We start from the raw sequence: 15049 nt of genomic DNA, 5'->3' as shown, positions 1-15049 counted from the left end.
TTTTAAAGCAAGAGGTTAGCAACAATTTATGCTCTTGATGATCTCGACATATACCTCTAATTAACAATTTATGTTCTTGATGATTTTGATGTGTCTTCTTGTTTAATTGTATTTCTTGTTGTTTTATGTAGATGCCCTACATATGGACAGACAAGAGGTTGCAACTCCTAGTAACCAAGTTCTATGATCATGTGCATAATCCAAACACAGGACTGTGTTATGACTTAATTAATAGGCACTGAGCTTCTCATACTTACTAATGATGAAGCTCATGATTCTCCAACTGAAAATGACATTACAAACAAACTCGATGAAATTGCTAGACGTTATAAATTTAAAGAACCCAGTTATTATGACTTGAAAGAAATTCTTGGTCAAAATATATGCAAAAAATTTAGGGGGCTGGTTAGACATGAAAGGTTTGACGAATATGTTCCATTCTATGCTATATCCTGTCGTGTCAGCATTGCACAAGCTGTAGAGATTAGTAACTTCCAATTAACAATTAGCGCTCCTAATGATTTTGATTTATTTGTTCGTCTTACCCTCTAATTTTTATTGTGCTCCTAACATATTTGTTGGTTTTTCTCTAGTTGAGCATGTCTCCTGGTAGTGATCACTTTTATTGGACAGACAGATGGCTGCAAGTCCTAGTGAGTATGTATTACATGTACCTGGAGGATTTAAAAAGTGATTCACATGAACAAGGTACTAGTAGTACTAGGCAAAATAATAGTGAAAAGTGCTTGGCGAATCTGAAAAAAAACTTAGGTGGGAAAGTCTCGACTCCAAAGTTGAGAAGTAAGCTCGATAAAAAATTTAAAGATTATGAAAAGAAGATAAGTTGTTTTCTTTGTTTCCTAGTTGTCTTCTTTGTCAAATATAGGGTTGCTCATCAAATTTTTAATGATATTGATACAAATACAGTCCTCTGCTCATCAAGAATTTAGGATCAGAGTTGGCAAGGACATGTGCACCTTATTTGACAGTCTGGTAAAGCTTGACTGGGATTTGTACAAAAAGAAAGATACTTCTTCGAGGAGTTGTGGTACAAGTTACAGTCATAAGTCTTCTAGCAGGAGCATACCTAGGATGTCTATGACAGATCAAAGAAATGCAGAAGCGAGGAGAGTGAAAATGGAGTTGCTGAACTTAGGGTTAGAGTTGAACCCAGAACAGCGTGCACTTGCCATGATGAAGCTCAGTGATAATGATACGCGGAGTTTTTTTTGGACATGTGAAGGTGAAGTAAGAAAATATTTCGTGTTGCACTTCTTCAAGTAGGAATTTATATTCTACTTTGACTTTGTAATTTGTGGCTGTATTGAATAAATAAGATTTGGAATTTATTTAAATTAGCTACAGTTTGTATTTGGTGTAGAAATAGAATTCATTTTTTTTAATATTTCTAGAATAGTATTCCTGTTTGTGTACGCCTTTTGGTAAGCGAGAACGTGGATTTCTAGGTAAATTCCACATGGTTGAAAAACGAAATGAGATAAATATGCTAAAAACTTCTAATCGAGACGAGTGTGTTAAATCGAAAGGAAAAAACGACTACAATTTGCCATTAATTTCTGAAGATTAATAATTAATTAAAATAAATTTACCACAGCAAAAAATGAAATGAGAATTGACTTACTATATCCACTAGTTTACCTATCTAATTAACTTGAAGATGTCAGCAATGAAATAGACTTGCAAACTAATTTCTCACATTCCAATTTCTGTTTATGGAGCAGAGCATTTATCAGAATTCTTCTCCAATTCCAATTCCTTCCTCTCCTTATTCCGAAGGTATTTCCTATTTCTTGCAAGTGGGTGCCCTAGTTTCTTCATAGTTCGATTAATGTTTCTTTAATTCATGATTAACTCAATGCCATGCCTTCCTTCTTGATTTTGTTTTTATTTCTTGCAAGTGGGTGGCCTGGTTTCTTCATAGTTCGATTACTGTTTCTTTAAAGTTATATGTCTATTACTAATACATAGCCATCACTTGTAGGTCATCAAAAACGAAAGTGCAGGCAATTCGAAAGTGATTGTGAGAGTATTGGAGATAACTTTGAATTTTTTTAAAGCGTAGACCTAATCAAGAGGTTAGCAACAATTTATGCTCTTGATGATCTCGACATATACCTCTAATTAACAATTTATGCTCTTGATGATTTTGATGTGTCTGCTTGTTTAATTGTATTTCTTGTTGTTTTATGTAGATGCCCTACATATGGACAGACGAGAGGTTGCAACTCCTAGTAACCAAGTTCTATGATCATGTGCAGAATCCAAGCACAGGACTGTGTTATGACTTAATTAATAGGCACTTGCTATTATTGAATACACTGAAAACGGAGCTTCTCATACTTAATAATGATGAAGCTCACGATTCTCCAACTGAAAATGACATTACAAACAAACTCGATGAAAGTGCTAGATGTTATAAATTTAAAGAACCCAGTTATTATGACTTGAAAGAAATTCTTGGTCAAAATATATGCAAAAAATTTAGGGTGCTAGTTAGACATGAAAGGTTTGACGAATATGTTCCATTCGATGCTATATCCCACCGTGTCAGCATTGCACAAGCTGTAGAGGTTAGTAACTTCCAATTAACAATTAGCGCTCCTAATGATTTTGATTTATTTGTTCGTTTTACCCTCTAATTTTTATTGTGCTCCTAACATATTTGTTGGTTTTTCTCTAGTTGAGCATGTCTCATGGTAGTGATCACTTTTATTGGACAGACAGACGGCTGCAAGTCCTAGTGAGTAGGTATTATATGTATCTGGAGGATTTAAAAAGTGATTCACATGAACAAGGTACTAGTAGTACTAGTAAAAAGAATAGCGAAAAGTGCTTGGCGAATCTGAAAAAAAACTTAGGTGGGAAAGTCTCGACTCCAAAGTTGAGAAGTAAGCTCGTTAAAAAATTTAAAGATTATGAAAAGAAGGTAAGTTGTTTTCTTTGTTTCCTAGTTGTTTTCTTTGTCAAATATAGGGTTGCTCATCAAATTTTTAATGGTATTGATACAAATACAGTCCTCCGCTCATCAAGAATTTAAGATCAGAATTGGCAAGGACATGTGCACCTTATTTGATAGTCTGGTAAAGATTGACTGGGATTTGTACAAAAAGAAAGATACTTCTTCGAGGAGTTGTGGTACAAGTTACAGTCATAAGTCTTCTAGCAGGAGTATACCTAGGATGTCTATGACAGATCAAAGAAATGCAGAAGCGAGGAGAGTGAAAATGGAGTTGTTGAACTTAGGGTTAGAGTTGAACCCAGAACAGCTTGCACTTGCCATGTTGAAGCTCAGTGATAATGATACGCGGAGTTTTTTTTGGACATGTGAAGGTGAAGTAAGAAAATATTTCGTGATGCACTTCTTCAAGTAGGAATTTATATTCTACTTTGACTTTGTAATTTGTGGCTGTATTTAATAAATAAGATTTGGAATTTATTTAAATTAGCTACAGTTTGTATTTGGTGTAGAAATAGAATTCATTTTTTTTAATATTTCTAGAATATAATTCCTGTTTGTGTACGCCTTTTGGTAAGCGAGAACGTGGATTTGTCGGTAAATTCCACATGGTTGAAAAACGGAATGAGATAAATATGCTAAAAACTTCCAATCGAGACGATTGTGTTAAATCGAAAGGAAAAAAAGACTACAATTTGCCATTAATTTCTGAAGATTAATAATTAATTAAAATAAATTTACCACAGCAAGAAATGAAATGAGAATTGACTTACTATATCCACTAGTTTACCTATCTAATTAACTTGAAGATATCAGCAATGAAATAGACTTGCAAACTACAACACTTGAGTGAATATTCAAGTTAAAATTGAGTAACGTTCTTCGCGAGCGAAGAACGTTCTTCGCACATTGCAAACTACAACACTTAAGTGAATATTCAACTTAAAATTGACTAACGTCCTTCGTTGGCGAAGAATGTTCTGCTTTCCTATTTTGTGAAATGCCAAGAGTTCCAACGAGTGAAACTTCAAATATGTTTGTGTTGGACAGTCAATGAGAGTGTTTATTCTCGTTTCGAAATGCAAGCATTATGTATGTATTTCAAGTACGAATATACCCATCGGTGGGGTAAAGGCTTTTGTATTTGGTTAAGGCTTTTGTATTTCAAGTGATAACCCACCGGTGGTTACAACTTGACCAGTTAGTTAAAATTGAGTGGCTACCGGTACTAAAAAGTGCAAAGTTTAGTAATCATGATGTAAAAATGGCAATGTATTTGCGAAATGTCAAGAGTTCCAACGAGTGAAACTTCAAATATGCTTGTGTTGGACAGTCAATGATAGTGTTTATTCTCGTTTACAAATGCAAGCATTATATATGTATTTCAAGTACGAATATACCCACCGGTGGGGTAAAGGCTTTTGTATTTATTTAAATTAGCTACAGTTTGTATTTGGTGTAGAAATAGAATTCATTTTTTTTAATATTTCTAGAAGGCCTAATACACAAATAACCCCCTGAACTTGTTCAAATGTTGCAACTGCACCCCTCAACTTTCAATTGTAACAACTTACCCCTCAAACTTGTCCAATTGTAAAACATAACCCCAAATTGAGATTTTTTTTACCCCGTACTTGAAGCAACCGTAAAAATGTTTCCCCGAATTCGTATCACGCTATGAAATCTTCAATGGAGCTATTTCTCCACATAAACACATTTTCACCCACATAATATCCCAAAACTTTGAATCAAGAAATCACTAAAAAGCGAATAGCAATAACAAAAAGAAGAAGAATAAGTTGAAGAATAAGTTGAAGAATTAAGGATTTGGTTACTTAAATACTGATTTTTTTGGGTCTAAAGATCTGATTATCACATTCCACGAGCGTTTGCAGCTTTTGTGTTTCACGTGTTTTTTCAATTGCAGTCCATGTCAGCAATTTGGGGTTTTGTTTTACAATTGAACAAGTTTGAGGGGTTATGCTTTACAATTGGACAAGTTTGAGGGGTAAGTTGTTACAATTGAAAGTTGGAGGGGGCAGTTGCAACATTTGGACAAGTTCAGGGGGTTATTTGTATATTAGGCCTTTCTAGAATAGCATTCCTGTTTGTGTACGCCTTTTGGTAAGCGAGAACGTGGATTTGTCGGTAAATTCCACATGGTTGAAAAACGAAATGAGATAAATATGCTAAAAACTTCTAATTGAGACGATTGTGTTAAATCGAAAGGACAAAACGACTACAATTTGTCATTAATTTCTGAAGGTTAATAATTAATTAAAATAAATTTACCACATCAAGAAATGAAATGAGAATGAACTAATAATTTAATAATAACTCAATGTAAGAAACAATAGGTATTTTTTTTTTTTTTGTAGTTTTTGAAAAATAGATTGCAGCTATACTCATTTGCAACAAGCTTGAGCATGCTTGAAAGTAATAGAATATTCATGCTATGATATGTCATCTGCTACCAGTGGAGGGACAATTGTGCAACCTTTTAGATTTTGCTTAAAGATGAGACCAACTTTGAATAGCTTCTCCTGCAAATAAATATTCACTCATCACTCAAAATCCAATAGTTTAGTAATATTACAGTTTATTAATGTTTCAGTTCAATAATGTTTCTGTTGAGTGATATTTCACTTCTTTATATACACATATGTAAGTTCATTACTTAATTATATTAAAGTTTTTCATTAATTTTTTAACTGAAAAAAAGCATATGTGATCTTATATTAGCTAATTAATTACTAACATTAATTTTTGTTATTTTTTAATATGCTAATAACAAGCATTGTTTCAACGATCATTGCGGTTTATTTATCAAAACTAGATCTGATATACCTCTTGATTGGGCTTATGATCCGGTTAGTCCTATATGTGGACCTTTAGTACGCTCGCAAGAACTCTTAGTTCAGAAAGTAAGTGACATGTTATGTCTAATTAAATTTTTTACAAAGAAAAAAAAAGGAAAGTTAGTTGAATGTTACTAAAGTATGAAGTTATATGGATTTATTGCATATGAATATTAACATGGTGTACTCGGCATGTTCTTAATTAAATAACTTCATAGTCCTTTCTATTGTAAAATTATTCTTTTTAAATCATTATAGGATGAAGCGAGTGGAAGTTGGATTCTGAAATTAACACATGGTGAAAAACTTGGAATCTGGCCTTCAAGATTTTTTTTGCAAGTTTTGCTACATACGTAGAATGGGGAAGAGAAGTGTATAGTCCTTCACATATTCCAAGTCCTGAAATGGGTACTGGAATTTCTCCCTCTCAAAACGGTAATTATTACGGACTTTGTCTCAACTTGAAACTTGTTAATGAAGATAATAAAATTGTTCCTGCTATGTCTCTTGTTAAGTACGAAGACGTTAATAAATATTATCAAGTTGAAGATCGAGGATATATTGGAAAAAATGTAGGACATGCCATGGCTTATGGCAGTAAAGGAGGCTACATTGGAAATTAGCATGTATATTTTGAAATAAGAGTTATAAATAAAAGTCTTATTACATTATTTTGCTTTATTTGTATTATTTTATGACAGTTGACAACTAGAGTTAATCATATATCATATGGAAGCATAGTTAATTAGAGATATTCATGTCATCAAACCGTTTGAACTAAAAACTCGAGCTTAAGGGTCCACTTCATATTAATATCTGACAATTCATATATGATAGACATAATACCTATTTGACTCCCTAAACTAAGACTTCAAAGTCAATTAAGACATTAAACTATTAAATCATCAATCAAGTTCTTGAACTAACAAAAAATCATCAATTTAGTCTCTATTCTAAACAAAAATCATCAATTAAGGCCTCGTCGAAAATCATCCAGTTGAACAGTTTCAGACTATTTTCTTCAAACTCATTTTGAACCAACACACAGATTATTACAGTCTATAATATATAGCCACAGTTTCTGATTTTAGGATAGAATAAAGACTCAATTAATAATTTTTACTTAATTCAGGACCTAATTGATGATTTTGATAGTTTAGTATCCTAATTGATTTTGAAACTTTAGTTTAGGGGCCCAAATGAGTGTAATGCTAAATTAGAAACACAATGCCAGTAAAAGTGAGGGTTTAAAGGAACTCTTTTATAGTTGAAGGGGAAAAAAGTGGCTGGTTACAATCTCATTGAACCATGCTACAACATTTCAGGTTATTCCCAGTCAAATTTAGTTGATGTTTGTGACGATATAAGATACGCATTCCGTGCCAAATTTTAATTTACATTGTTGTGAAATGTTCTTCTGTTGACAAAATTACTTTCTAGCGGACTAGTTTTAATAATTGATGTTGCAGTTATGGCAACAGATATATTTGACAATTTTGATATATTTTGTAAGAAATGAAAATTGACTTCATTAGATAATATATGAAAGTATATTATTAAGCTTTGGATGAAATATTTAGTTGATTGGGTTCATTAAAGGTATTTTTTAGTTATATATTTTATTGTAAAAAGTATTCAAATATTATAATTTAAAATAAAAAATAATTAAAAAAAAGGTCTAGAGGCGATTTTAACCGCCTCTATAACATTGCAGTAAAATTTTCAAAATAGTAAAACGTTGACAAAACTATTAGAGAACCATCGCAAAACCACCAGAAAATCACCGCAAAATTGTCGTTAAAAACTAGCCGTTCCTACAGAAACTTACCCTGACGCCTAACAAAAGTTATCACTACATTAGCAACGCCTGTTGTATGTTCTTGGCTGCTATTAACTTATACCCACTTTCCACTCCACTAACTTATACCCACGTTTCTGTTACTGGGATTTTTATACATTTTATTGGCTAATTATCAAATTCAACCATCATTTTTTGTAAATTGCCAAATGTCCTATACTTCTAATGTTTCGCATATTTTGAAGAGAAATATACAATTGGTAAGATAATATCAAATTCCAACCAAATTAAATAGCAAAATTGCCGAATTGCCCCCAAACGTTTCTGTTACTGGGATTTTTATACATTTTATTGGCTAATTATCAAATTCAACCATCATTTTTTGTAAATTGCCAAATGTGTCCTATACTTCTAATGTTTCGCATATTTTAAAGAGAAATATACCATTGGTAAGATAATATCAAATTCCAGCCAAATTAAATAGCAAAATTACCGAATTGCCCCCAATCCCATTAACTTTACCATTTTGGATCAAATTAGATATATTAATTGCAAAATTAGCCCAAATTAAATTAAGGATGAAACAATCATGTCCACTAAGAATATAAAAAAAACCGTGTTTTTATTTTTGCTAAAAATAAAAAAAATAAAACCGTACATTGCACGGGTCTAAAACTAGTCAAAAATTTTTTTAAAAAAAACTAGTTACAATAATATTACTACTTAGAGAAAATAACCATTAAGGTCCAAGCAGAACTACATAAAACATAACATTAAGGAAAGGGGAACTTGCTGTTTGGATCACCTACTGAGCATTCCATCACTAATACTTGGGACGGTCTCCTTTATGATAATCGAAGAAAATTTTTGTATTTTTATGATTGATACCTCTCATCTCCCAATTTTTTTTGAAATTATTCAAATTTCCACTGGTAAACGGAAAATGAGGTTAGCAAAAATATATACTAGGAATACACACCTATATAATTTTTGGGTTCCGATATTTACAGCTCTTAAGGCTGTATGCATTAAAATTCTCTTTTTTATTTTTATATGTGAATAATTAATGCTTATATACAACCCTAAGGGATGTATGGGTTCCGATATTTACAACACTTAGGGCTGTAAATAAAACCCAAAAATTAATGCAAATTTCATGTTTTTTTGCTTTTTTCTCATTTTTTTTGTTTCGCATTTTTCCATTTTCTTTTTTTTTCATGTTTTCTTTTTCATTTTTCGGTTCTTCTTGTTTTTCTCATTTTTGATCTTTTTCGTTTTCATGATACGAGGATGAATAGTTTTTCATGTATACACTAAACTCGAGATTTCTAGCTTAAAAACGACTCAAGGATAATAGGCAACATATTGATTCTAGAATCTCTATTAAAGTTTTGTTACTTTATCTCTCATTCTCTTGTTCCCCTCTAATAAAAAAAAATTCTCCAATACATTATATAATGTGCAATTCTTAAATTTATAATTACAAATAAATTTTCAATCAATTTAATACAGTTCATTAATTGGATAATTAATTTTAATTATATTAAATTACGTGATAAACTAAATTAATAAAAAATTCAACTAAATATTTTTATATCAAATTTACTTGTAATTATAAATTTAAGGATTGCACATTATATATAAATTTAGTGAGGAACAAAAACTTCAATAGAAATTCTAGAATCAATATGGTTGCCAGTTTCCTTGAGTCGTTTTTAAAAATAGAATCTCGAGTTTAATACACATGAAAAACTATTCATTCTCGTATCAAACCACATTAGTTATATACAAATCAAAAGCTCTAAATATCATGGACAAGGTAATATTCATTCTCATATCGGACCTCATATATAAGTTATTCATTCTCGTATCAAACCACATACATTATATACAAAACAAAAGCTCTAAATATCATACATAAGGTAATAACTTATGGTGAATACAATGTGATCTAGTATAGACAGCTAAATCATGAACAACCTTAGACTAGTGTAAACTTACAGGTGATAAAGAGTTATGACAAGCAAAACTTGGCTCTTCAACTGATCTGAACATCTGCAACTTGTAATTAACTTCAGCCTTTTAACTGCTACAGCAAAAATCTATCTAGCAGGCAAAGCAGGAACCAACATGGTTCAGGAGTTTTTGGTTACATTTCCAGTTGCAGTTCGAGAACGGATCAAGAGTAAGCCAAGTCCGATCGATCTTAAAGCTACGAGTTCAGGGTAAAGGAGTAGGTTCGAACAAAAAAACCGTGACCTAAGATAAGGAACAGTCAAAGCAGGGACTTAGCTGCGCTACATCCCTTTCAATTGGTCTACGGTGGCATTGTAGAGAAATCCCTGCCCTCTTTCTTTGTTTTCCACATTTTCCATTTTCCTCTATCGATATAAAATTTATCTTGCCCTCGATGAGGATCATTAGGTCGGGTCAGAAAGTGGTCCGATTCCTCTTCAATGAGTTCACTGCTACAGCAAAAATCTGGAGATCAAAAGTTGGAACTTGTCATGGAATTGAAACTGAAATAATAAACAGACGCATAAAAAATATAAAAAGGTTTAATGTTAACCTATTTTTTCTTTCAAAAAACGCTAATTGTGATCCGAACAAAGTTCACACCTTAGCAGAAGCTCCAGCAGTCCGTTTCATATCTGCACCAGCTCGACTATGGCTACTTGTTCCCACGTCCTGGATATGATCGCTTCGCTTAGCATCATTTAGCTCTGAAGATTCATCATTAGGCACTTCATCTAAGCTGCTATGCTGTAGTGTTTTATGCTCTTCAGAAAGTGGTTTGCTTTTTACTTGGTCACTGCTCCTGGAATTAGAACTGTTATTCTGAATATTATTTGTTAGGCGATTTTGATCATTCTTGCTGAACTGAGTAGCTGCTGCACGAGCACCAGCAATTGCTGCACTAAGACTTGATGATTTCTCCACTTGAGATGATTTATGAGGTAATCTCTTGGATATAGACCCGGGTTTTAAGGAAAAGGGATCACAAGGATTTGGAAGGGGAAATCTTACTGGCATTGGACCATTCACTGGGGTCAGACCTCTAACTGCAGCCTCATATACCTGTCAAAGTTACAAACCTTCCATGAATATCAAACTTGACAACATCATATGAATAACTACGCTGCAAATTTACTTTTTTTACAACACATACCTTCTTTTCCAAATTATAAACACGTTGAAAGCCTCGCATCTCAAATGGAACTAGCAATTTCTGAAAAAAAAAATATATTTAATAAAAATTAGAGTAAATATAAAATAGCAAATAAGAACACTTCTAAAAGTCAGGGTAACTGCAGAGGGCACACCTGTGGCTGTTCACAAAGCCAGCAAAAATCTGTTTGTCCCTCTAACCTTACCTGTAGGTTAAGAAAAACTCCAAATCAGGGAACATAGTTTACATTTAATCAATTAAAGAAACCAAGTGCATGGATCTAGAAAAGGTCAGAAACTCGAATTTTTCCCCACCCCTTCAGGTATGGCTTCCCAGCTTGCTACTTCTACACCTCTAACACAGCCGACCACTTCAACACACCCTATAAAAATACATAAACAAATAATTAAGTTTATCAAAATTTTGGACCAAATGAAAGACGGAGCTAACAAACAGTGTCAAAGAAAGTTCTGAAAATGATTTTACAATTTTGATAGTTCATGTTCGATTTTTAGTCCACAGTCCAAAATGAATATACACTAGCCAAACAGAGCTCATCAAAATGAACTGCAACATTTCAAGTCCTGAATCAAGACATATAATGAACATACAAAGAGCACAACCAACACACGGAAAGCATCTATAGATGACTAGATACTACTATACTAGATGGTCTAATCACTACATCCCTAAATCTAGCATTCTGATTACAATCATTAGAGAAGGGTGACTCTTGAAATAAGGTAGCATACACAAAATTAGCCATCAACATATGGATAAAGCACTTGCTCTAAGGCTTGCTAATCCTACAAACAGCATAAATTTCATTAATTTTTATGGAAACCTCTCCTTGTCTATGAAATATACAGAATCTTCCGGGGAAGGGGGAAGCATTATTATGCACACTACTGCGGAATAATGCTGACAAACAAGAATTCGTCAAATGAAATATTTGTCAATTTGCTACTTCCTTTCTCAGTAAACATTCAACTACCAATAGAAGAGAAAAAAGATAATCAAAACAAGTAGAAGAAGATCATAAAGCACCCATGTTTAAAAACACATAATGACTCAGAGAAGCATCAGCAAGCCACTATAAAACATTTCACAAACACAACTCATCTAGATGAAACAAATAGAAGTCTGGAAAAATACAACAAACCAAGTACCTAAAAGTCTTGAAACAGGGTAATGTTCTGGAAACTTAATATCAGTAACTCCATTCACCGCATAGATTTCCCTGTAGAAATCCTCCATTGCTTTAATTGTAGCTTCCTCTGGAACTTTACTTGCAGCATGAATCCAAAGGCGGCCTTCAAAAGACAAGATATGAGATAATTCATAATAAATAACATATTTGGTTATGAGAAGGAGAATATGAAGAAAAGTGCACTTATTTTAGCATTAGTTAAATGGATTAAAAATGTTGTAGACCTGCCTCCGAAGCAAGTACGAGAGTGCTTGGAGAGTCTTCTAATAAACCGTTGCTCAGCTTTAGCTCTCAATTTAAAATTTTGGGCACATAAATTGGAAGTTTAGAGTCTAAAAACAGAACATGCAACTTATTTTATTCCATTCAAATCTTTTAATGGAATTCATAACAGTTTGCGGTTTGACTATCAATTTAAAATTGGGATAAACTGGAAGGCAGACATGTAACTTAGAATGAACATTCCACATCTTAAGCTGCATGTGTGCAGACAGCAACTCTCTCCAGTTTCCACTAGTTCATTACATGAGTGAGCTGCATGTGTTAGGAGTTAAAAATTATCTACCCTACTTCTACGAATCTGTAAAGAATATCAAGTCATGCTTTACTCCTCGTGATAAAATCTCAACATTCAAATCTCTGAACAGAATGCTTTCCAAATACAAAGGTCTGAACCTCAAAAGTTCCATTTTCTTTTATGCTTTAAATAGACATCCAACATGAATTTTTACTCAAGAAGACCAAAAAAAAAGGACATGGGTCTTTGAAACTTCCTTCCCGGCAATTCAAAGTTATCCAATCAACAAAAAGAAATTCAGCATTACAATTAATGGAGAATCTCCAATTCCATAATCTAAAACACCATAATGGGTGCCTATTTCATAAAAACTAAAATATCAAGCTTCAAATAATAGGCAGCATGAAAGGAAAAATCGGCAGTAAATCCCACATAACACCATAATGAAAATCAGAAAAAGTAGTAAGAAAACAGAAGAGTGGTTTCAAGCTTCTAATTAACAAAATAATCAATCAATTAGCAGAATCGTTCCTTCTTTCCAAAAGAAAAAAAAAGAACCCTAAATTGATAATTGTAAGAAACAATTAAAAGTTGAAGAGACGATTTACCTCGAATAGGAGCTGGCCAAGACCTGCCTTCAATGCGCTTGATTCCATAAATCAACAGGGAAGCCCATGGTTGGTGCATGGTCAAGCATTGGCTACTTCTTCCTCCTGGCATCGTTCCTTTTCTACTTTCCTTCTACTTAGCAAATCAATAATTTGCTAAAACTGGTTTTCTGCACAAGTCAATTTCACTTTTAAAACCTATTTGGGCAAATATGAGTTCTATTCCGATACAGGAATTAATTAGTCATAGTCATAGGCAATGATAGCTATATAATAAAATAAAAATAAAATAAAATAATGAATTTAATTATTCCAATATCTTTTAAAATATAAAAATTAAATTATGAAATGTGTAGTAAGAAATAGAGAATATACATTTGAAATATGCTGTTAAAACTTGCTATTTGGGCAATCTAATATATATATATATATAGAAGGCACCATATATATATATTATATGATATTATATTTATATTATATTTAAAAGTTTTTAAAATTTAATTCCTACAATTTTCTAACTCTATTCTAAAATACCTCTATAGCTATTCACCTAAAATTCTAACAGAATTTCATATAAAATGAAGTGAATTAGATAAAAGTCAATTTCAATTTCATGTATAAAACCTATTTGGACCAGTGGTGGATCCAGGATTTGAGGGAGGGGGGGCAAAACTCTATGTAAAATTTTTTTAGACAAAATAGCACTAATTGAAAGGCATATACATAAACTTCAAACACACAAACTCATCCATCAAACCAATTAAAAGAATCAAATAAGTCCGTGACTTATACCACAAACGCCATGATTTTTTTTTTTTTTTGGCTTAAGGCCCTTGCACCCTATACTTTATCTTAAAACTCAATTGAATCCCTAATCTCCCAAAATCATCAAATAAGTCCCTGACTTATACCATTTTCATCAATTGAAACCTGTCCAAACAACGGTAACGATAACAGTAACATTGGAAACAGTTTGGGCAATTCTTTTCCCCAATATAAATAGATCAAAGGCCATTGACCTCCATTAACAGGCTTAGTTCAGAGGGCTAAATAAAAATAAAAATGAGTGTTATGCTTTTGGCTTAAAGCTCAAATTGCACCCTAACCTTTGTCCTAGAAATTAATTGGATCATCAACCTCTCAAAATCATCAAAATAAGTCCCTAGTACAGCAAATGTTAGAGTTTAGGATATATATATTCACAACACAAGGCATGTTTTGGCAGCTCCCCAAGTGCCAAAACAACAATGTCACGGGTCACAAAACTTCACCATTTTTAATGACTCTTAATGTTCATCTTCAGCTCTGTATTTTCTTCTTCTCTCTCCACTCCACTCCACATACATACATATATACCAATTTCACATACATACATCCATATAAGCTATCATCATCATAAAATTACCCATCTATCATCATCATCAAATCATCAAATCAACCTAATTTATACCAATTTCACACATGATTCATGAATTAAAATTAAAGGGTAAAAGTTAACTAACCTAACCCTAAATCTGAAATTGAGGTATTGTTGAAGATGGTGTCCGGACGGCGGCAACACTACTCGGTCGGTCGGAGAAGAAAGACGTTGGCCGGACGGAGAGAGAGGAGGAGTTCAAACAGTGGTGGAGGAGGGAGCTCGGCTGGCTGCGATTCGTAAAGAATCGATCTGTCTCCTGCTGCTTCTATATACTGCTGCTGCTTCTTTTTAAATTAAAAGACCACAATCAAAACGACGTCGTTTCCCCTGATTTGGACAATAAGAGTTTTATTCGGATAAGACCTCTTCAGATAACGATTCCGTTACACGCATTAAATTTTCAGTCCTAAACTCTCAAAATGAAAAATTACTAATATAATTTAGTCTATATATATAAATTTAAATGTTATAAATATTGACATGATTAAATGA

At 32.8% G+C, this 15049-nt stretch overlaps 1 protein-coding gene across 4 annotated transcripts; it reads right to left on the bottom strand.

Moving 5' to 3' along the window:
* Window positions 1-9439: 9439 nt before the first annotated feature.
* LOC136220209 (uncharacterized) lies at window positions 9440-14803 on the bottom strand. 4 transcript variants are annotated; one of them, XM_066007997.1, is made up of 8 exons: window positions 14640-14803; window positions 13138-13307; window positions 11972-12115; window positions 11117-11184; window positions 10957-11007; window positions 10803-10862; window positions 10203-10711; window positions 9440-10114 (listed from the first exon to the last, which is right to left on the bottom strand). In XM_066007997.1, exons 2-7 carry the CDS (start codon window positions 13247-13249, stop codon window positions 10247-10249), a joined length of 900 nt encoding a protein of 299 aa, XP_065864069.1. In that variant the 5' UTR covers window positions 13250-13307; window positions 14640-14803; the 3' UTR covers window positions 9440-10114; window positions 10203-10246. The 4 variants fall into 4 exon arrangements, with proteins under 4 accessions (XP_065864069.1, XP_065864070.1, XP_065864068.1 ...); XM_066007998.1 differs by having other exon boundaries at window positions 9440-10098; XM_066007996.1 differs by having other exon boundaries at window positions 10253-10711.
* Window positions 14804-15049: the final 246 nt, after the last annotated feature.

The sequence above is a fragment of the Euphorbia lathyris genome, chromosome 2 (genome assembly GCF_963576675.1).
Source record: "Euphorbia lathyris chromosome 2, ddEupLath1.1, whole genome shotgun sequence".
NCBI lineage: Eukaryota > Viridiplantae > Streptophyta > Magnoliopsida > Malpighiales > Euphorbiaceae > Euphorbia > Euphorbia lathyris.
The sequence above is the reverse complement of the archived record's forward strand: the minus strand, read 5'-3'. Positions and strand labels throughout refer to the sequence as shown.